General features: G+C 34.9%; 1 protein-coding gene across 4 annotated transcripts in view; it reads left to right on the top strand.

The window, feature by feature from the left end:
* DHRSX (dehydrogenase/reductase X-linked) overlaps positions 1 to 23074 on the top strand; it is a 541162-nt gene that overhangs the window by 447159 nt on the left and 70929 nt on the right. For all 4 annotated transcript variants that reach the window (XM_056807700.1, XM_007501007.2, XM_056807699.1 and 1 more), the window contains one exon: positions 19231 to 19438. In XM_056807700.1, coding sequence (XP_056663678.1) covers positions 19231 to 19438 — 208 coding nt within the window. The remainder of the gene's footprint in view (positions 1 to 19230; positions 19439 to 23074) is intronic.

Here is a 23074-nt window from a genome sequence, read left to right as displayed (position 1 = left end):
AACAATGAAATAGATAGGCCATTAGTTAATTTGATTTAAAAAGGGAAAGATGAAAACCAAATTACTCTATCCTGTGAAGATAAATTAGCAGTGCAGCCTAGAGAGGAGGAAAGATATGGTTGGCTTTGGTCTCCTTTTTCCAAAAATGGATGTTGTAGGAGGAACAAGTTAAACAGAGGGAGAGGTTTCTGGCAGTGACTGAATACTTGGAAAGTAAAAAGTAATCAGGAATGGAATGAGATTTTATGGTGAAGAGTTTTTTATAGCGTGGTGGAAAAAGTCCTTTAGAGGTGAGGGTTATTTATTTTTAAGGTTTATTAATTTTAAAACATTAAATAAATGCCAGCTTTCTCATTATTCATCAATTACAAAATTATGAAAAAAAACTTTAGTTTTCATAGAAATTATCATGCTCAGTTGTCATTCTCTAGACATTTAATTACTGCATACCCCACTCAATCTAATTAAGGCATATCAAAATCCAAGAGGTCAAGAATGGAAGGATTTCTAAATGTTTAATGTGCCCATTAAGTATTTTATTTTTTCAATTACATGTAATAAAAAACCTTCATATAAGTTTTCCAAGTCATATGATACAAATTGTCTCCCTCCCTCCTTTCTTCCCTTCTAGAGTTGGAAAGCAATTCAATAATACATGTGTTATCATGAAAATCTTGTCCAAATTGTTCATTTTTCTAAGTGAATAATCTTATAAAACCCAAATCTTATAAAACCAAAGTACTTAATTAAACAAGTAAAAAAATGTATGCTTTTATCTTCATTCCAACTCCAACAATTCTTTCTGAGGAGGTGGATTCTTAAAAGACCTTCAGAACTGTTTTGGGTAATTTTATTGCTGAGAGTAGTTAAGTCTATCACATTTAATCATTCCACAATATTATTGTTATTATGAACAATGTTTTTCTGGTTCTATTTACTTAACTTTTCATTAATTTGTATAGGCCATTCCACCTCTTTCTGAAATCATCCTATTCATCATTCCTTATATCACAATAGTATTCCATCACCATCATATAACACAATTCATTCAGCCATTCCCCAATTGATAGGTTTCTTCAGTTTCCATTTTTTTTTACCACCTCAAAATGAGGAGCTATAAATATTTTTGTATGAGCAGGTCCTTTCCCATTTTTTTTTTTGGCCCTTTAGGGTTCAGACCTAGGAGTGGTATTACTAGATCAAAGGGTATTCATTGTTTTATAGCCTTTGGGGCATAATTCCAAATTGCCCTTCAGAATGGTTGGATTAGTTCACAGCTCTACCAACAATGCGTTAGTGTTCCAGTTTTGCCACATCCCCTCCAACATTTATCATTTTCGTTTACTGATGTTTTGGCTAATCTTATAGGTTTGAGATGATACCTCAGAGTTTTTTAAATTTGCATTTGACTAATCAAGAGTTATTTAGAACATTTTTTCATATGAATACTGATAACTTTGATTTTTTCATTTGAAAACTGTCTATTCATATTCTTTCACCATTCGTCAATTGGGAAATGACTTGGATTTTTATAAATTTAACCTAGTTCTTTATATATTTGAGAAATGAGACCTTCATCAGAGAAATTTGTTATAAAAAATTTCCCCCAGTTTATTATTACCCTTCTAATCTTGGTTGCATTGATTTTTTGTGTATAAAATCTTTTTAATTTAATATAATCAAAATTATTTATTTTACATCTTATAATGTTCTCTGTCTCTTGTTTATTTATAAATTATTCCCTTTTTTATAGATCTTACAGTTAAACTATTTTTTATTCCCCTAATTTACTTACAATATGACCCTTTACATCTAAATCATATGCCTATTTTGACCTTATCTTGGTACCTATACCAAATTTTTGCCATACTGTTTTCCAAATTTCCCAGCAGTTTTTGTCAAGTAGTGAATTCTTATCCCAAAAGCTAGCATCTTTGCGTTTATCAAACACTAGATTGCTGAGGTTCTTTCCCCCTAATCTATTCCATTGATCCACCCTTCTATTTCTTAGCCAGTACCAGATTGTTTTATGATTACTGGTTTATAGTATAGTTTAAGATCTGTACTACTAAGTCACTATCCTTCACATTTTTTTTCATAAGTTCTCTTGATATTCTTGATCTTTTTCCTTCCAGATGAATTTTGTTTATTTTTTCTAGTTCTATGAAATAGTTTTTTGGTAATTTTATTGGCATAGAACTGAATTAGTAAATTAATTTAGGTAAGATTGTCATTTTTATTATATTAGCTCAGCCTACCCATGAGCAATTAATATCTTTACAATTGTATAGATCTAACTTTATTTGTGTAAAAAATGTTTTGTAATTATTTTCATATAATTCCTGTTTGTCTTAGCAGATACCCAAGTTTTATATTTTTGAGAGTGACTTTAAATAGAATTTCTCTTTCTAACTTACTGCTTTGATTTTTTTTGGAAATAGATAGCAATGCTGATGATTTACATGGGTTTATTTTGTATCCTACTAATTTACTAAAGTTATTAATTAGTTTAACTAATTTAAGTTGATTTTCTAGGATTCTCTAAGTGTAGCAATCTGCAAAGAATGATAGTTTAGTTTCCTCATTGTCTACTTTAACTCCTTCAATTTCTCTCTTATCATTAATACTAACATTTCTAGTATAATATTAAATAACAGTGATCAAAATAGGCATGCTTGCTTTACTTCTGATCTTATTAGGAATCTTCTAACTTCTCCCCATTGTAGATGATACTTGCTGATGATTTTAAATAAATACTACTTATCTTTTTAAGGAAAGACCCTTTCATTCCTTTGCTCTCAATAGGAATGGGTATTGTATTTTGTCAAAGGGTTTTTCTGCATCTATTGAGATAATTATCTGTTTTCTGTTAGTTGGGTTATTGATATGATTGATTATGTTGATAGTTTTCCTAATATTATACTATCCTTGCATTCCTGGCATAACTCTCACCTGGTCATTGTGCTATAGTCTTTTTGCTAGTATTTTAAGATTTTTGATTCACAATTCATTAAGGAAATTGGTCTGTAATTTTCTTTCTCTGTTTTTGGTCTTCCTAGATTAGGTATGAGTAGCATAATTCTGCCATAAAAAGAATTTGGTAGGATTCCTTCTTTGCTTATTTTTGTCAAATAGTTCATATAGTATTGAGATTAATTGTTCTTTTAAGTGATTGATAGAATTTACTTGTGAATCCATGTGGCCTTTTCTTGGTGAGTTCATTAATGGTTTCTTTAATTTCTTTTTCTGAGATGAAATTAAGTATTCTATTTATTCTTTTGCTAATCTGATCAACTTAATTTTGTAAATGCTCATCCATTTCACTTAGATTGTCAGATTTATTGGCATATAATTGGGCAAATTGCTCCTAATAATTGCTTCAATTTCCTCTTCATTGGTGGTGAATATATATACCCTTTTCATTTTTTTTGAAACTGGTTATTTGGTTTTCTTTTTTCATCTTTGAAATCAAGTTGACCAATGCTCTATTTCATAAAATAAACTCAGTATTATTTCTTAATTCAATAGTCCTTTTAGTTCTAATTTTATTAATTTCTCTGATTTTTAGGATTTCTAATTTAATTTTTAATTGGGCATTTTAAATTTGTTCTTTTACTAGGTTTTTTATTTTCATGCCCAATTCATTATTTACCTGTTTTTTTTCTTTATTTCATTGATATAAGTATTCAGAGCTATAAATTTTCCCTGAGTACTGCTTTAGTTGTATCCCACAAATTTTGATATATTATCTCTTCATTGTCATTTTTCTTTAATGAAACCAGTGAATGTTTCTATGATTTGTTTTTTGATCCACCCATTTTGAAGAATTAGTTTATTTAGTTGGTTTTTAATTTATTTTTAGTTTAACTTTCCATGAGCCCTTAGTGATTATACTTTTTTATTGTATTATGATCTGAAAAAGTTGCATTTATTTTTTATGCATTTTGTTATGAAGTTTTTATGCTCTAGTACATGGTCAATTTTTTTGTATATACCATGTGCTGCTGAAATGAAGGTATATTCCTTATGATCCCTTTTCAGCTTTCTCCAGATAGCTATTAAATCTAACTTTTCTTTCATTTCATTCATTCACTGCCTTTACTTCTTTCTTGTTTATTTTTTCGTAACATTTATCTAGTTCTGATAGGGGAAGGTTGAGGTCCCTCACTACTATTGTTTTACTTTCTATTTCCTCCTTAAACTCCTTTAGTTTCTCCTTTAAAAATCTGGAGCCTATACCATTTGATGCATATTTGTTAAGTACTGATAATGCTTTATTGTCTATAATACCTTTTATCAAGATGTAATTGCCTTCCCTATCTCTTTTAATCATATCTATTTTTGCTTTATTTTTTTTCCAAGATCATGATTGCTACTCCTGTTTTTTTGGTCTCCATTGAAACTCAGTAGATTCTGCTCCATGTCCTTATCTTTATTCTGTGTATCTACCTGACTCAGATGTGTTTCTTGTAAACAGAATATTATAGGATTCTGGTTTAATCCACTCTGCTATCTACTTCTATTTTGTGGGTGGGTTCATCCAATTTACATTCACAGTTATGATTGCCATTTGTCTATTCCCCTCCATCTTGTTTTACCTTTTTAATCCTGCACTGTCTCCTTTCACTTTCTCCCTCCACACAAATGTTTTGCCTTTATTCACTCCCCTCATTCCCCCCCTCCCTTATATTTATTCCTTTTCAACCACCACCTTTCTCATTTCCTCCTCCTTCTCTATAGGTCTTTTAATTACCCCTCCTCAAACTTTCCCCTCCCCACCACACATCTCTTATTCCCCTTCTACTTTTCTATAGGGTAAAATAAGATTCTATACACCAGTGAGTCTGACTGTAATTCTCTCTCTGAGACCATTCTGATGCGAGTAAGATTTAAGTATTGCCTGTCACCATTCTCATTTTACTCTCCACTGTAATAGTTTCTCCCCCCATAACTCTTTATGTGATATAATTTACCCCATTTTATCTTTTTATCCATTTCTCACAATATAATCCTCTTTTTTAATCCCTTTTTTGACATATCATCCTAAACAGCTTACTACCACACCCTCTGTCTTTGTATGCTTCTTCTAACTACTATAATAATGATAAAAAATTTGAGTTATATCATCTTTCCATGTTAAAATATAACCAATGCAACCTTATTGAGTCCCTTAATTTTTTTCTCTTTCATTTACCTTATTATATACTTCTCTTATACTTTATATTTTGTCATGAGGAAAGTGTAGAAACTTGGAGAAGGGGAATGAGACCAGGAGGAAGATTCTGGAACTTTGAAGGTTAGGCTGGGACCAAGGCTGTTAGCTAGCTCTCTGGAGAATCACTGGAGGTATTGGCTGCAAATTTCCTTGGTGTCTAATCCTGTTCTTTCCTGATTTCTGTTTTGCTTGCTGTATTTCATGGAGGCAGTTTCTGGTGAACGTGATCCATCTTCAGTGATTATGAGATAGAATATGGATCCTTTTTGGATCTAAGACCTTCCCTGGCCTAAGCAAAGCCCAACACAGACTCTTTCCTTAAATCCAACAAAGTGGGGTTTAGTTGAGGGTTATAGTTAAGATCAAGGTCTGGAGATTTAGGGAATTAGGGAGAATTAGAGTAGGAAGTTTATTCAGAAGAAATCTCTCCAAAGAGATATTTAGATCTGGTGGATTTAAGTAGATTGACTTTAATTTAGATTATCCCAAATCCCTTTCCCTTGTTTATTAAATACAACAAACTGTCCCTGTATTATAAGTGGTCTGTGTTTGTTATCTCAGGACAGTCTGAACCTGGACTGGGCCAATCAGCCACAGATAGCCTTCCCAAAGTATTATTCTTCTAATATTGGATCTACATTGTAACATCCTATCCCACCCCCCAAACCCTATTGTTATTTCAATTTAGACATCAAAATGTCTGTTTATGGTTGGTCTTTTCTTCAAAAATGCTTAGAAATCTTCTATTATATTAAATGACCATATTTTCCCCTGAAAGAATATAGTCAGTTTTGATGGGTAGGTGATTTTTGGTTGTAAACCCAGTTACCTTGCCTTCCAGAATATCATATTCCAAGCCTTCTGATCTTTCAGTGTGGAAGCTACCAGATTCTATTGTGAATCTTAAAAACTACTCAGACTGTACTTTAGAAGATTTGATTTAGCTATTTCCTTATTGTAACAATGGAGATACTTGGTCTAACAAGAATCAGGAATGTCTTGGGAACTTTACCTTACTCCACCCATACTTAGAGATACTTTAGGGGAAGATAAAGTTGTAAACTACATAAACTGACCACAAAACAACCTAAATCTTCATGGATATTTTCTAGTCCTCTCCCAGTCTACCTTCTCCCCACCCCAGGATAAGGGCAGATCCAGGGGATCAGAATTTTGATATAAAAAACATATAGATATTATTTTGGAAAATCCATACTTATATGCCCAGATTAATGAAATAATTAATGGTGACATCCTAAACTCAAACACACATGCACATATGTTCACACGTCATGTGTGCACACACATGTGCACATGCACACACACTCTCTTGCGTGTTTTGCAGATATCTTCAGGACCTTAGAGTTCTACAAACATCTGGTGTTCTGTCCTACCCTTGCACATTACTCTTATAAGTTGTCAAGAGGTCTACTATGTCAAAGTCATCCATAGCTAGGTCATGTACACTCTAATAATAAATCTAATAAATGTGGCAATGTTGAAATAGTAATGACTTTAAAAAGATCTTTGAGATATCTGTAACAATTATAATAGGTTAAGAATATACACTTGATTTCTCTGAGTACCTATCCATAAAAATTGCAAATATTACTAGTATTACAAGTCACAAGTACTAGTAATATTACTGTTATGTTGTCTATATTCATAATGAAAGAAAATGCTAAATTTCAGGAAGTGGTTAGTGAAAATTATTTTTCCATCCAAATTCATGAATCCCATGTAATCTAAACTTCATAGTCCTCTAAGGAATAGATGGACTATAGTTAAAGAACTCCTGATTAAAAAGTAGTTAAATGAGTGACAAGTACAGAATATACTCTTAATGAACCAATCAACCAGTATATGTAACTGGAACACATAAGAAACACGATAATCAGTACCTAAATAACAAGAAGCAATTAAACTATAGTGCTTTGTTTTTTCCTCATCTTTAATATTGGGGTAAAGAGGAATATAGGTTTATGGATCAAGACTGACTTCAGAGTACTAAAAACTTGACTTATTTTTTATTCATCCTGGCTTTGTGAATATGATCAAGTTTTTGCACTCTTGGTGCCTTGGGGAATTCTCAAAGACTACATAACATGCAGACAAATTTCTTATTCTACATTTGCATTTCTATATACTGAGAAAATTATAGGTCTAGACTTTTAAAAAATAGCCAAGTTGATACTAAGTGCAGTAAGCAGAATTAGGAATACAGTATATACAATAACTACAACAGAGAAAATGGAAAGATCATCAACAAAACAATCAAAATTGAATTTTGAAAATTATAGTGACCCAGGTTAGTTTCTAGAAGACATGGGTAAAAATTTATTACTCCACTTTGAAGATGTAGGGGCTCATATGGGTGGAATATTGTGTATGATGTCAGACTTATTCAGTGTGTTATTTGGTTTGCTAAACATTTCTTCCCATTTTAAGAAATTCTTTCTTATAAAGTATAGATCTCAAGAAGAGTGGAGGAAAAAAAGGAAAAATTAGAGTGATATGCAAGAGTAAGGTGATGTCAAGATGTAATTGACTCCAGAGATCTAATTGTTAAATTTTCATATAAGCATTTATATCATGGAAGTTGGCAAAGGATACAAATCAGGGCTTAGTTTATTGTTTTGTTAATCACTCTTCTTTAAAAAATAATGGGTAAAATGCTAGTAATGCAGATAGAACTAAAAAGTATGTCTTGTATTTGGGAGGAGTCCATTTTGAAACATCTGCATACATCTCTGATTATGTAAAAACAAAATATATCAATAAAATTCTATTAAAATATGGATGTTTGCACCATTGAACCCAGAGTTTTGAGAATCAATGTCTTTTAACTCAAAATGTCTGATAAATTTAAATTATTATTATAGAGCAGATGCTCCATAGCAGCTTCATGAAATAAATGTAATGTCAAAACTATACTTATGAACTACGTAGCTTTAATTTTCTAGAAAGAAATTTTTTAAATTAATGTCTATAAACCATGTCTCTTAATAATTTTGCTCCTCAAATTTACTGCTAAATAGTATAACCACATTCCTAGTTATCTATAATGATTGACTTTCCTCTTAATGTCTTGGGGTCTGATATAACTATCTGATACAACTGTTGTAACTATTGGGTTTCAGGGGATGGAAATTTAGGCCAGTAACCTGGTTTTGGGAAGGCTAGCCAAGCTCAGGGTAGGCAGAGCCAGACCCTGAGATCACACACACACACACACACACATACACAGACCCCAAGATTATAAATTAGAGGTATTTAATACAATAAGGATAGATTGGAAGGGAATGGGATATTCCTTAGTAGTAGTAGTAGTAGTCTCTCAGTAACCGAGGATGACGATTGTCTGTGCGTTTTCATCTATGGTGTATAGATGAGTGTGCACAAAGACACTTGTGCGTGAAGGAGATTTAAGTGGAAAAGTCAATGCACAGAGACAGTCCCACTCTCTCGGCGTTGGAAGCCTGGGTCCAGTGGCACAAAAAGTCGTTACACCTGGAGACTTCCTCAGCTGCATTGGATGGCCGTGTTGTCTTTTGTGCTCCAACATGCCCTAAGCACTCCACAGTGCCTTGCTGCGTCGCCCTCTCAGCCATTGAACCTTCTTATTGGTTTCTTCCGTCTGTTCGGCCGAAGCAGTCTTCACATGCTGGGTGAGCAAAGCCTTAGTTCACCAGGGGTCTATGACCCGATGGCTACCCTCACAAGGCTTAGCCAGCCTGTCGAAGCCATTCCCCAGGGTGTGGCCGCTGCCACATGCTAGCAGCTACTGGGAGCCACAAGTGAGAGCTGGGTGTCAGGTGGGGGTCAGAGGCTGGAGAGCTGCCCTAGGAGGGCACGACAAGCCCTCCATACCAGAGATACCACCCCTCCCTGAGCACCCCATACACCCCTTACACTATTAATAAGTATCTATACCTCTCCAGATCTACAAATCTCTCCACAGAGAAATTGCTTCTGAGTGGTTCCTTACTCTAGTCTTACACTATTAATATAACCCAAAGATACTATATTTAACTAACTAATACCGACCCCCCCCCTTTGGTAATCTAAATAAGAGTCTGTGTGCAAGTCTGACAGGGCCCAGCAATGATCTCACATTCAGCTGTCAGGAACTCAGTAGATGTCACAAGTTCAGCAGGTACAAAATACTCCAAGCAACAGGTAGGGTTTGATGAATAAGCAGTCAAATCCAAATCCACAGGGACAAGCTAATTCTCCTCAGGTCCACCCAGAAGGGGAAAAGCCAAAGTCCTAGGCTTGACTGTTTTCTTCTCAACAACAGCTGCTATCCTCAAAATTCCAGAGCCCTTTGCTGTCATTCTGCACACTCACTATATATTTTAACTTTACCTACAACAGGTCCACTTCTACTTGCTATTTATAAACAACTTTAGTATAGATAAAATTAAAAGCTCAGCTTGCATAAATTTACTCTTTATCTCCGTTTTCTCGTATATTGAATTAGGATAAAAATTACTTCTTGAAAAGCATTTTAAAGTCCCCCTAAAGAATACTACTTTGAAATGGCACAATTTTACTTTCAGGAGTTCCTATGTGTACCATTCAACATAGTCCTCCTTTCCTGGGGTAAAAAATACCAGTTAACAGTGAAATGTTATTTTTCCAAAGTATACTAATCTTTAGTGTGTTTGTTTATATTTTCAGTGTTGCATTTTAGCATCAATATCAGTATTGCTACAAGTGATATAAGGTCATGGAAAACCTAGAATAAATGCTCCTGAGGACTGGGGCTAATCATTTTAATTTTTCTATAGTATCATAGCATTATTATTTTTAGATGCATAACAGATGTATTAGTCATTGTAATAGAGAAAATACAGATTCAACATGCTGGAAGAGCAACTCAAGCTGGAGAAGGGCAAGAAGGACAGAGAATTCCAGAGAAGGAAAAGAAGAGCTGAGAAGATCCAAGCAGTTAATTCACTTTTCTTTGGGGAGCCCTTCAGAGAGGACCTCTGAGTCCTGATCATCCTTCTGTAAATCCAGACCCCCTGAATCCAGTGGAAGATGACAGGAGTGGATAGGACTTTGTCTTAAAGCTATCCATCTCAGGAAGATTTCCTCTCCATCCCTCTAAAGCAGTCCTTGAACTTCATATCATAAGTAGGACAGGTAGAAGTCAGGACAGCTCTCACAATTGACCCAGAAGGCCAGGCAGGCAAAGCCTGACCCTGCAAGACTTGGGGAGAAGGGATCAGTTGTTAGCCTTTAGGGACTTCCTACTTCCCACTTTCCCATTATCTTATCCCACCATCTTATTTGCCCTACCTTATATGTGTTCCTTAAGAATAAATAACCGTTTGATTAGATCAGGTGCCTGCTTCTTAATATCTAGGAAGAGAGGCCTGAGACTTAGGGAGGAAAGCTACACCTTTTCCTCAGGGAGGGAGAAGAAGTTCAGTCCTGGACTTTATCTCAACCCAGTCTGAAGAAATATAGTCTGTGACTCTGAAAGACAACTAGTGTGGGTTTTACTAGAGAAAGAGAGAGGAGGAACAATCTATCCTTCCTCTCCAACTTTTAGCTCCATTCTATCTCTACCACACTCTAGTCCCAAATTAAGTAGTGGGTGACTCCATTTCTCCCCCACCATTACACAATACAGTATTTATGAATATGGTAGCTTTAATTTTCTAGCCATTTTCATGAGCTCTTCCACAAGCCATAGCCATTATTCATGATTAATAAATATATATCTCCATTTTGACATTTGGGAAAAATATATTTGTCTTTGTTTTAATGTCTTGAATACATTAATGTTGTTCTTTGACTCTGACTGCAAATAACCCTATATTGTGTGATAGTGGATTATCTTCCAGAAATAAAGTTGCTGCTATTTCTCAACTATTAGAATGTTTTAATATATTGAATGGTGAAGATTATGGCTGTATTTCTTTATAATTATGTCTATATCTATTCATATCCTTAAGCAGATATTAATTTGTTCAAATAAATTTCCTCTAAAAATGATTATAGGAATGGAAAAAACATAACACCTACTGGAGTGTTGTCCTTTACAAATATTTTATTACTTGATCCACACAATGATCCTTTGAGGTAGGTGCTATTAGGAAACTGAAGGAGGATTTCTTTTGTTGTTGTTAATTTACAAAACAGCTCCATTTCCTTAAATTTTTTTTCCCCATTATATGTTAAAACAATTTAACATTCATTTTTTTTTAAGTTTTGTGTTCCAAATTCCCTCCCGTCTTCCTACTCTTTGCTTTCCCCCTGACCACTAAGATGGTAAGCAATCTGATACAGATTTTATGTCATCATATAAAATACTTTTCTATATTAGTCATTTTGTGGAAGAGATCTTAAGTTTGAAAAAAGAAGGAAAGAAAATGAAATATGGTATGTTTCACTCAGCATTCAGACTCCAGCAGTTCTTTCTTGGAGGACAGATGGCATTATTCATCATGAGTTTCTGGGTTTGCATTGAATCACTTCATTGCTGAGAATAACAAAGTCATTCATAGTTTTTTATCAAGAAATATTGCTCTTGGGGGCAGCTGGGTAGCTCAGTGGATTGAGAGCCAGGCCTAGAGATGGGAGGTCCTAGGTTCAAATCTGGCCTCAGACACTTCCCAGCTATGTGACCCTGGGCAAGTCACTTGACCCCCATTGCCTAGCCCTTACCACTCTTCTGCCTTGGAGCCAATACACAGTATTGATTCCAAAATGGAAGGTAAGGGTTTCAATAAAAAATAAATTAAAAAAAAGAAATATTGCTCTCAATATATACAGTGCTCTTCTGGTTCTGCTCACTTTACTTTGAATGTACTCATGTCAATCTTTCCAGATTTTTCTGAAATTATCCTGCTTGTTATATTTTTTTACACTTCCATATTGGTCATTTTAAGAGCACACTCATAAATTACCAACACCCCAAAGTAAAACCAAGGATACATTGTTGTGAAAGATGACTCCTACAATTCTTTCTCTGGAAGTGGATGGCATTCCCCAACATAAGTCTTTCAGGATTGTCCCTGATCATTGCATTGCTGAGAGTAGCCAAGTTTTCACAATCATCGTCCAATATTGCTGTTATTGTGTACAATGTTCTCCTGGTTCTGCTTATTTTGCTTTGCATCAGTTCCTGCAGATCTTTCCAACTTTCCCTGAAATCATCTTGCTTATCATTTCTTACAACATAATAGTATTCCATCACCAACATATACCAACAATTTGTCCATTCCCCAATTGATTTCCAATTCTTTGCCACCACAAAAAGAGCTGCAATAAATATTTTTGTACAAATAGGTACTCTCTCTCCTTTTTAAAAAATCTCTTTGGGAGAGTAACTAGTAATGATATTGATGGATCAAAGGGTATGCACAGGGTTAGAGTCAAAAAGACACCATTTCCAAAGGGAGAAAGAGACAAAAAGTAGATTTGCAAAGACCAAATCAGGCCACTAGTCCAAAGTCAAGGGGATGGTGTAGGGCAGTGGGGTGAAGGGACCTCAGCAGGGAGAGATATTAAGTAACTTGCCTAGGGTTACATAGATATAAAGTTTCTGAGGCTGCATTTGAACTCTAGTCTTTTTGACACTAGGCCCAGTTCTCAGTTTGCCTCATTGGAGTGAATGCTGCCTTAAAAATCATTATGAAAAGTGGATAACACAAAAATTTGGTTTGACTGATTTCACTGTGCCTTTTTAGGTGAATCATATCACCAGTAGAATGGTAAATTTCAAAATTTATTTATATCTCTATAGACGAACTGACATATAAAGTTATATACATTTTTTAAACTTTTACGTTCTGTCTTAGAATCAATAACTAAGTATCGATTCTAAGACAGAGGAGTGGTAAGAGATAGGCTACTGGGATTAAGTGATTTGCCCAATGCCATACAACTAGGAAGTATCTGATGCCAGATCTTAACCCATGACCTCCTGCCTCCTGGCCTGGATCTCTATCCAGTGAGCTACCCCTATATTCATGTTTTAAACAATAGTATCCTTTCTTGCACTGTGACTATTATATACTAGCAAATCATTATCAATATCCATCTATCCTATCCATCTACAAAACTAATAATATTTGTATGTAAAACTAATTTTGACTACATCAAATTAAAAGGCTTTTGTACAAACAAAACCAATGTAACTAAAATCAGAAGGAAAACAACAAATTGGGAAAAAATCTTCATAAAAACCTCTGACAAAGGTTTAATTACTCAAATTTATAAAGAGCTAAATCAATTGTACAAAATCAAGCCATTCCCCAATTGATAAATGGGCAAGGGACATGGATAGGCAGTTTTCAGATAAAGAAATCAAAACGATTAATAAGCACATGAAGAAGTGCTCTACATCTCTTATAATCAGAGAGATGCAAATTAAAACAACTCTGAGGTATCACCTCACACCAAGCAGACTGGCTAGCATGATAGCAAAGGAAAGTAATGAATGCTGGAGGGGATGTGGCAAAGTTGGGACACTAATTCATTGCTGGTGGAGTTGTGAATTGATCCAACCATTCTGGAGGGCAATTTGGAACTATGCCCAAAGGGGGATAAAAGACTGTCTGCCCTTTGATCCAGCCATAGCACTGCTGGGTCTGTACCCCAAAGAGATAATAAGGAAAAAGACTTGTACAAGAATATTCATAGCTGCGCTCTTTGTGGTGGCCAAAAATTGGAAAACGAGGGGATGCCCATCAATGGGGGAATGGCTGAACAAATTGTGGTATATGTTGGTGATGGAATACTATTGTGCTAAAAGGAATAATAAAGTGGAGGAGTTCCATGGAGACGGGAACGACCTCCAGGAAGTGATGCAGAGCGAAAGGAGCAGAACTAGGAGAACATTGTACACAGAGACTAATACACTGTGGTATAATCGAATGTAATGGACTTCTCCATTAGTGGTGGTGTAATGTCCCTGAACAATCTGCAGGGATCTAGGAGAAAAAACACTATCCATAAGCAGAGGACAAACTGAGGGAGTAGAAATACCGAGGAAAAGCAACTGCCTGACCACAGTGGCTGAGGGGACATGACAGAGGAGAGACTCTAAACGAACACTCTAATGCAAATATTAACAACATGGCAATGGGTTCAAGTCAAGAACACATGTGATACCCAGTGGAATCACATGTCGGCTACAGGGGGGTGGGAGGGAGAAAAAGAAAATGATCTTTGTCTTTAATGAATAATGCATGGAAATTATCAAATAAAATACTATAAAATTTAAAAAAATATTTACATAAAAAAAAACTAATTTTATATCAGGTAATGGAATTTCTATTTTACTGAAAGGTCTCATAAGGGCTTGTAAATCCCTATGATATAATTCACATTATCTTTTGACATCTTTCCTGACTTTTGATTAATAACTTTGTGTAGACTTCAACTTTGACCCAATGTGAAATGACATGGGAAATAGAAAGAAGACTTCATTTGTGAAGAGTTAAATAAATAAACCTAAAAAAATGGAAGGTACATTGGATCTGCAACATGGAGATGAGAAGAGATATATCTGTGTTTGGACAGAACAAAATGCAATTTAAACAGGCTTAAATATTTAATAAAACTCATTCTTCCCTATCTTAATTTTCCTAACCAGTTAACATAGAGGAGGAAATCAACAGAATTAGTCAACAATGCAAAAATAAAACCCCAAATTAGAAAGAATAAAAGGATATTTGCCATATTATTTCACTGTAGGGAGGTTAGAATGTCAACTGTGTTTCATCCACACACTCTACAGAGTGGGAATTTTATTTCTAGCTTGTATTTGATATAGAAATGTCACTATAGCAAAATAATCTGAATGTCCTAGGGAGTTTGTTACAGTAGGGCTATAAGTATCTATATTCACATAGGCATGATGATATTTTCCTTTTCTCTGTATACGCAGTCCATAATTTATTTTATTTAGAAATTAAATTAGGATCCAGAAAGAGCCTTTTTTTGTGTTTTCACATATAGGTCTGCATTACACACCCACAAAAAGATCAAATGTAGGCTAACAGGGAATATTCAAATCTGAAGTCGGGAAGAAAAACTGTAAACTCAAAGACTACGATATCCTTTACACTGCTATGCCATTGAAACACCAGTAGGGACTATGATCAAGTTTTTGAATTTCTAAAATGTTACTCAACATTTGTTCATATTATTTCTCTTCATTAAATATAGGATCTGTCTTAAATTATTATACACAACAGAACAACGAATATATAAACCCTAATTCACAAATTTTCTGATTCTCTCTACAAAAACAAAAATAGATAGCTGCTTGTATATACACACAAACAATAAAGTGTGCCCACTCACATAGTATGAGGTGCATTGGATCTAATATAGTAGGGTGTAAGTAGTAATAATAGGATATGAAAAAAAGTGCTTAGGAACAGTGCTGGGTCATATGGCCAATACGATAAAGGACTACACATTTACTCTGTCCTAACAATCTCTCAAACCTTTCCAAAATAGAAGTTATTGCACAAGACAAAATGCAATCTTACCTGCCTCCAAGGTCTATGACACCAAGATCCCTAACAAGGTAATTATGGGAAGAACTTACAGCAGAGAAGACTAATTCTTAACTCTTGATGTGTTCACTCAGCTGCCCCCCTCCCCTACCACCTGCCACACCTGCATGGAAATCAACTCTAACCCTTCAGTGCCCCAGAAATCCAAGAAGCAGAAATATCCATGAGTAGGTCAGCTGCACTCTGTAATGCAACAGAGCTCAGCCAGAGAAGTGAGAAATCGATGGAAGAACTGGGGCAGTACACGTGTGCTTGTGAAGCTCTCACTAAGCCAGAGGACCCCCAGAAGTCACTTGGAACAGAGTCAGAGGCTGATCAACTGTGCATATCTGGTTGAGAGGTTTTGAGGACTTCCCAGCAGGGAAACCAGCACAATTACTAATATAAATAAATCATCAATTGGAACTTCAGTTCTTCATTTGTAAAATTAGCATAACAACACTTAGCTATCTCAGATAGTTGTCCCAAGCACCAAGTAAAGTTATGGATCAAAACACTTAAAAGTGTAATATATAAATGTCAGCTACCTATTATTTTTAAATTTGATAATTTTTTACCCAATCACAGTGAAAATAATTTTCAACATTAATTTTCAAAAAATTTTTGACTCCCTAATTCTCTTCTCTCTCTCTCTTGCTTTTCCCCTTGCTGAGATGGTAAGCAATCTGATATAAATTCTATTTGTGCAATCATGAAAAACATCTTTCTTTATTAGTCCTTTTATGGAAGAAAACTCCAACAAAAAAAGTAAGAAAATCAATTCTTTCTCTAGATGTAGATGGTATTTTTCATAATGAGTTCTTTGGGATTGTCTTGGATTATTACAATTTTCAAAATAGCTAATTCATTCACAGTTATTCATTGTACAATATTGCTATTACTGTGTACAGTGTTCTGGTTTCATTTACTTCCCTCTCCATCAGTTCATATAACTCTTTACAGGTTTTTCTGGAATCATTCTGCTCCTCATTTCTTATACCAATATAGTATACCATTATAATCATATGTCACAGTTTTCTCAGCCATTCCCCAATTGATATGAATTTCCTCCCCTTCCAGTTCTTTGCCACCACAAAAATTGTTGTGATCAATATTTTTGTACATGTAGGCCCTTTTCTTTTTCCATTTTCATCTCTTTGTGATACAGACCTTGTAATGGTAGTGCTAGGTATGTATGGCTTTATTGCTCTTGGCATAGTATTGGATTATTCTCCATAATAGTTGAATCAGTTCACAATCCTCCCAACAGGGCATTAGTGTCTCACTTTTCCCACATCCCTCCAACTTTTATCATTTTCCTTTTCTGTCATAATAGCCAAGCTCACAAGTGTCAGGTATTACCTCAGAGTTATTTTAATTTGTATTTCTTTGATTAATAATGATTTATAAATTTTTTTCATATAACTGTAGATAACTTTGATCAGTTCATCTGAAAACTACCAGTTCATATCCTTTGACCAATTAGGGAATGACTTGAATTCTTCTACATTTAACTTATTTCTCTCTGTATTTGAGAAATGAGGCCTTTAGTAGAGAAATTTTTAATTTTTTTTCACCGTTATGATTACTATGTATTAATCTCCATCCTATTTTTGCCCTTGTTTATCCTACTCTCTCTCCTTTCGCCCTATTAATCTTCAAAAGTATTTTTCTTCTAACCACTACCTCTCCCAATTTGCCCTCCCCATCCTTATCTTATTCCCTTCTCCTACTTTCTTATAGTATAAGATAGATTTCTATGGGCAGCTGAGTGTGGGTGTTCTTTTCTTCAGTCAATTTTGATGAGTAAAATTCAAACACTCCTTTCTCACTTCCCCTTTTTCACCTTCCACTGTGAAAGCTCTTTTATGCCTTTTGTTGTGTGAGATAATTTATCCAATTCTACCTCTCCCTTCTCCCTTCTCTCTTCTCTTTTCTCCCAGTGCATTCCTCTTTCTCACCCTATAATTTTATTTCTTTAGATATCATACCATAATATTCAATTCATACCTTTGCCTTCTACCTATATATACTCTTTTTTTTAAAAGCCCTTACCCAATACTGCATATTGGTTCCAAGGCAGAAGAGTGGTAAGGGCTAGGCAATGGGGGTTAAGTGACTTGCCCAGGGTCACACAGCTGGGAAGTATTTGAGGCCAGATTTGAACCCTGGACCTCCTGTCTCTAGGCCTGGCTCTTAGTCCACTGAGCTACCCAGCTGTCCCCATACCTACATATATTCCTAACTGCACTAATAATGATAAAGTTCTTAGGAACTATAATTTTCATCTTTCCATGTAGGAATGTCATTTACTATTATAATTATGATAATAATATCAATAGATCAATAAACATTTATTAAACATCTGCTCTGTGCTAGGCACTGTAGTAAATGCTGGGTATTTACATAGTACTTTAAGTTTCTCAAATTTTTGTCTGCTCAATTTTACAAATATTATCTCATTTTATCCTCATGACAACATTGGGCAATTGTTCAATTATTATCCCCATTTTACCAAAGAGGAAATGGAGGCAGACATCAGTGATTTGTCCTGGGGGACATAGCTAGTCTGAGGTCAAATACTAATTCAGCTCTTCCTAACTCCACACCTAATGTTCTATACGCTTCATCACCTAGACATAGTTACCTAGACAATGACTAAGGAATCTCTGTACAAAAGAACAGAGAATGTTTTTAATGGATAACACGGTTCAAGACAACAGTTTAGAGTTAAGGGGATCTTCCATCCACAGCTTTAAAAAAATTAACTGGGTAATAAAAAGGCAGCAATTAGAGAAATAAGCTAGAAAAATTCTGAATATTTCAATGTTTCCCTTCCTCATGACATTAGATAGAAAAAGTCTTTTCCTACTTTCAGTGCTTGTCAAAATATACAGTAGGAGTTCCTAAAAGCTAAATTTCTAAAATGGGGATAGATGTTTTCATGAAGAGAACACTTGCCACAAACCTTGTGTTCTTTCACAAGGGTGATTTCATCTATCACTTAAAATATCCCAAACCAGATATTAAATAAAAATTAGAACTGAAACAATTCTAAGAAACTTTTTGAAACAGGACTTTCCCAGTAGTCCAAATCAATTGCAGAGATTGTATTTGTTACAAGTAGGAGTTTTTCAGGAGAAACATGAGAAAGATTTTTTTTTTGTTTATTAATATCTGTTGTTGAGAAGACAAAATGAGTTAATATTTATAAAGGGATATATAAATCTTAAAGCACAATATAGCTATATATATATGTATATAGATACATATAGCTACATGTGATTATAAATTCATCTTCAACATAATCAGAAAATAAAGTTTCTCCCATGCAACAACTACTCTAATAAATATCCCATTAAGCAAGGGATGAGAGCATTTTTAGCATGTGATTTATTTGTTTTTTGTGCATTTTGGTGAAGTAGTCATGTGATCAACAATCTAACATCTCAGCTTTTCCTCAGGACAGCCTCTTTTTTTCCTTCACAGATCCTGTTATACACCTTGTGGAGCCTATGCCCAAAGCAAGCTCGCCTTGGTACTTTTTTCCTATCAACTACAACATCTTCTTGCAGCTGGGGGGAGTCATGTGACTGCTAACGTAGTAGATCCCGGTGTGGTGAACACTAACCTCTACAAGCATGTGTTTTGGCTTACAAAAGTGGTCAAGAAGCTTACTTACTGGTTGTTGTTCAAGGTAAGCAATCTTTCGACTGAAGGGGGCATATGTTTGCATGTGGATGTATAAGTTATAACTGAGAACTCATCAAATTAGCTGTAGATGATACATATTTCAGTACAAGTAATTTGCTTTTTAATCCTGTATCAGTAAATTAGTCAACAAGCATTTATTAAAGATCTACTACAGTATGCCCGGCACTGGAGATACTAATACAAAAAATGAAATAATCCTTTCTTTGACTGATCCTTTGAGTCTCTCTTAGCTCCCTGAATGAAGTTCAGCAGTTTCAGAATTAACTATCCAGGGAAATGACATGTGAAACAGAGGTTGGGCTAAGTTTTCACTTTCCAAACTGAAATCCAGTAGAAAGATGACTACATTTGGTGTCAGAAGACATAAGTTCAAATTCTGTCTTTGCCACTTACTACCAGTGTTTGGCCAGATCACTTCTCCAGTCTTCAATCACTCCATCTGTAAAATAAAGGCGTTGAAGTAGATGACCTCTCTAGGTCCCATCCAACTCTGAATCCATGACCTTTTTCATTATCCTGAGATTTCCATCTCTACAGGAGTGCTGAAAGTCATTTAGATGGCACGCTCACTATTTAGAAACTGAACAGGATGTCACTTAGACCACATACAGGGAGCGTAGGTTTTTGCACCAAGAGTGAGCCAGAGGCTTAGTCACTTACTTGTTGTACATCCTCTAATTTCTCATATCTGTCAGAAGATGCTAAGGTAAAGAACATTCCTACAGCTATAATCATAAAGTAATGTCCAATATATTCTTTAGAGGAAAATAAAATGGATTTAGATTAGCTGGCCAGTGATAATGCACTGTTTTGAGGATGAATAAAAGGTTTAGGTTTTAAAACCAAAATCACTTTGATGGGGAGAATGAGTAAACTGCTAAGTAGAGACTACATCAGAATGACATTCAGGATCCAGAAATATGTACCATAATGTTCCCTGACATCTGATTTCTTACTAGTGTTACTGGCTGTTAAAGACTGATGCATGCAGCAATATTCTGTAATGCCAATAAGGGAAATCCCTAAATATTACTTAAGCATGCTGTTTAAATTTGACTCCGTGACAAGTAAATTGAAAAAATACATTAAACAACTTAGTAATTCTGATAGGTCTTCTTCTCTTCTTTCTTAGTAATTTCATAACTTAGTAATTTTTCTATTTGAATTGTCCTTCAGTCTTTTCCTTTCAAGGAAATTATTTCCCTTACATGCTGACTGGTATTGACTGAGTGACCTTGAGTAAGTCATTTGAGGCAGATCTTTAGCAATAAGTTAGGGATCAATTGTTGAACTCGACTGTTAAAAAGGGTTGCTTTGTAGGAAATTCTCCATCAGATAGGGACCAAAAAGGATAAAAAAATTATTTCTACATTACAATTTCCCCAGGCACTGGGTGAAAATCAAACTGCTCAAAAGTTTAAACATTTCACAGACACTGGCCACATTGGTCTAAAAAATGAGCTGGAGAAGAAAACAGCAACTCCATTATCTTTGTCAAGAAAACCCCAAAATGGGATCACAAAAAGTCAGACATAACTGAAATGACTAAACAAGAAAATAGTAACCCTCAGATTGAAAGGATTTGGCAAGGAGATAGCAAAAAAAGCAAATGTGTAGAAAGCAAAAAAAGAAAGTGTGTGTGTGTGTGTGTGTGTGTGTGTGTGTGTGTGTGTGTGTAAGAGTATTTCATAAGCTCTAACCTTATATTCAAATGTAAGGTATGAGGTTGACTTGGAAAATGGAGTAGTCAGGGCTATTTGACCAATAGAGTGAGAGCATTGCTGATATGTGGCCCATATAGATATAATTACCTCTCCTCTAATTCTTCTAGCTTTGAATCTGGAGAAATAGATGACATGGATGAATAAGGACACATGCCATCTTTATGAAGTCATAGGATTTATAGTGGGGAAAGACCTTAGAAATTACTTAATCTAGCCTACACTCTTTTAAGAGCTTAGCCCTGTGACTGGCACATAATAAGTACTTAATTTTAATTGATTGAATAGAATCAGAAAGGTCTAATGGATTGTCTAAGGTCACACAGGAAGACTGTAGCAGAACCAGGATTAAACCCTAAATATTTCTATTCCCCTTTCAATGTATTTTCCCAAAGATATTATTAAACAATGATAATTACTTCCAACATCCTCCCCTCCCTCACTCACACTCCCTCATTGTTATGTTTGTCAGCATTAGGGAGAATTTCTCTGAAAGTTTTATTAGAATGGTTGGAATATTGCATAAACCTGCTCATCTTTAAATGTTAGTCAAACATTTTCAACTCCTCTTCTGAATGCTTTAGGTACTTCCAATAGCAGTAGTTCTGGCTATCACATTCAGGAATAATTTATTAGCATAAATCAACCATCAACTTCTCTCTCAAGCTGGATAATAAAAAGTGAGGTCAAGCAAGCATTTTGCCTGAAAATCTAGGATTAAAGTTACCATAACTGATAAACTTAAATCATCAGGCATATGTCTCTTCTGGGGAAAAAAATGGTTGTTACCTAAGAGGAAAATTTGGCTCATAACCCAAAAGTTGATATTCTTTCTGTGATTCACTTCCAAGTCAGTCTTATAGGGAAATATTTAGCTTCCCTTTCAGGTCAAAATCTTTCAGTTGGTTGGCAAGTGGCAAAACTTCAGGCGTAAAATATTACTTTATCCATCCCTCAAGGTATCTTAGATACTCATAGGTCATGATTCTATGTGTCCTACAAATACACATCCTGATTCATTCACACCTTCATGTCTTGTGTGATTCCTGTCCACTTTTCATTTGTTTTCACTTAAGTCCCCTTTGATTGGGGGGAGGGGTGGTTTAACTGAGTACTTTAATGTAATACACAAACAAATAAATGAATAATAATGTTTCTGTTTTACTGTATATGTGAAACATTAATTTGTTTTCTCTTGGTGTTTAAGAACAAATAAACACATTTTTAAAGAAAATAATTGCTGCACAATTTCCACATGAAATCCAGATCTTCTCTTATTCTCCTCTTATTCAGCTATGGGCCCAATTCACTGTCATGAAGCACCTGCCAAAAGTCTTAACTACTATATTTACTCGGTCAATGGTCTCTCCCAACTGCAAATACTGAACTGGGCAAAATGTGTTTTCCACAAGGCTATAGGATTCAGAATAAGGAAAAACCTTAGATATTAGAACCTGAGGCTCAGGGAGATCAACTGATTTTGGTCAGATTACATAGTTGATAAGTAGCAAATTCTTTAGCTCTAAATTCAGTGTTCTTTTGTCATTTTTTTCATTTCCTTTATCTTTTGAAAGAATTGTTAAACTAATTCTTTCAAGAAACTGTAGGAGGGGGCTACAATCTCAAATACTTTCTAGCTGTGTGACCCTGGACAAGTCATTTAAACTCTGTCTGCTTTAGTTTACCAATCTATAAAAATGAGAATAGACAATATCACCTACCTCCTAACGTTATTGTGAGGTTCAGATGAGACAATTTACATTAAGTGCTTTGCAAACCTTAAAAATCTCTATGTAATGGAAAAATATTTTACATTAACTCACATGTAAAATTTGTATCAGATTGCTTACCCTCTAGGGAGGAAGGGAAAGAGAGAAGAGGGGAAAGTGGGAGAAATT

Source organism: Monodelphis domestica, chromosome 8, assembly GCF_027887165.1.
Source record: "Monodelphis domestica isolate mMonDom1 chromosome 8, mMonDom1.pri, whole genome shotgun sequence".
NCBI lineage: Eukaryota > Metazoa > Chordata > Mammalia > Didelphimorphia > Didelphidae > Monodelphis > Monodelphis domestica.
This window is presented reverse-complemented; position numbering and strand designations above follow the sequence as displayed.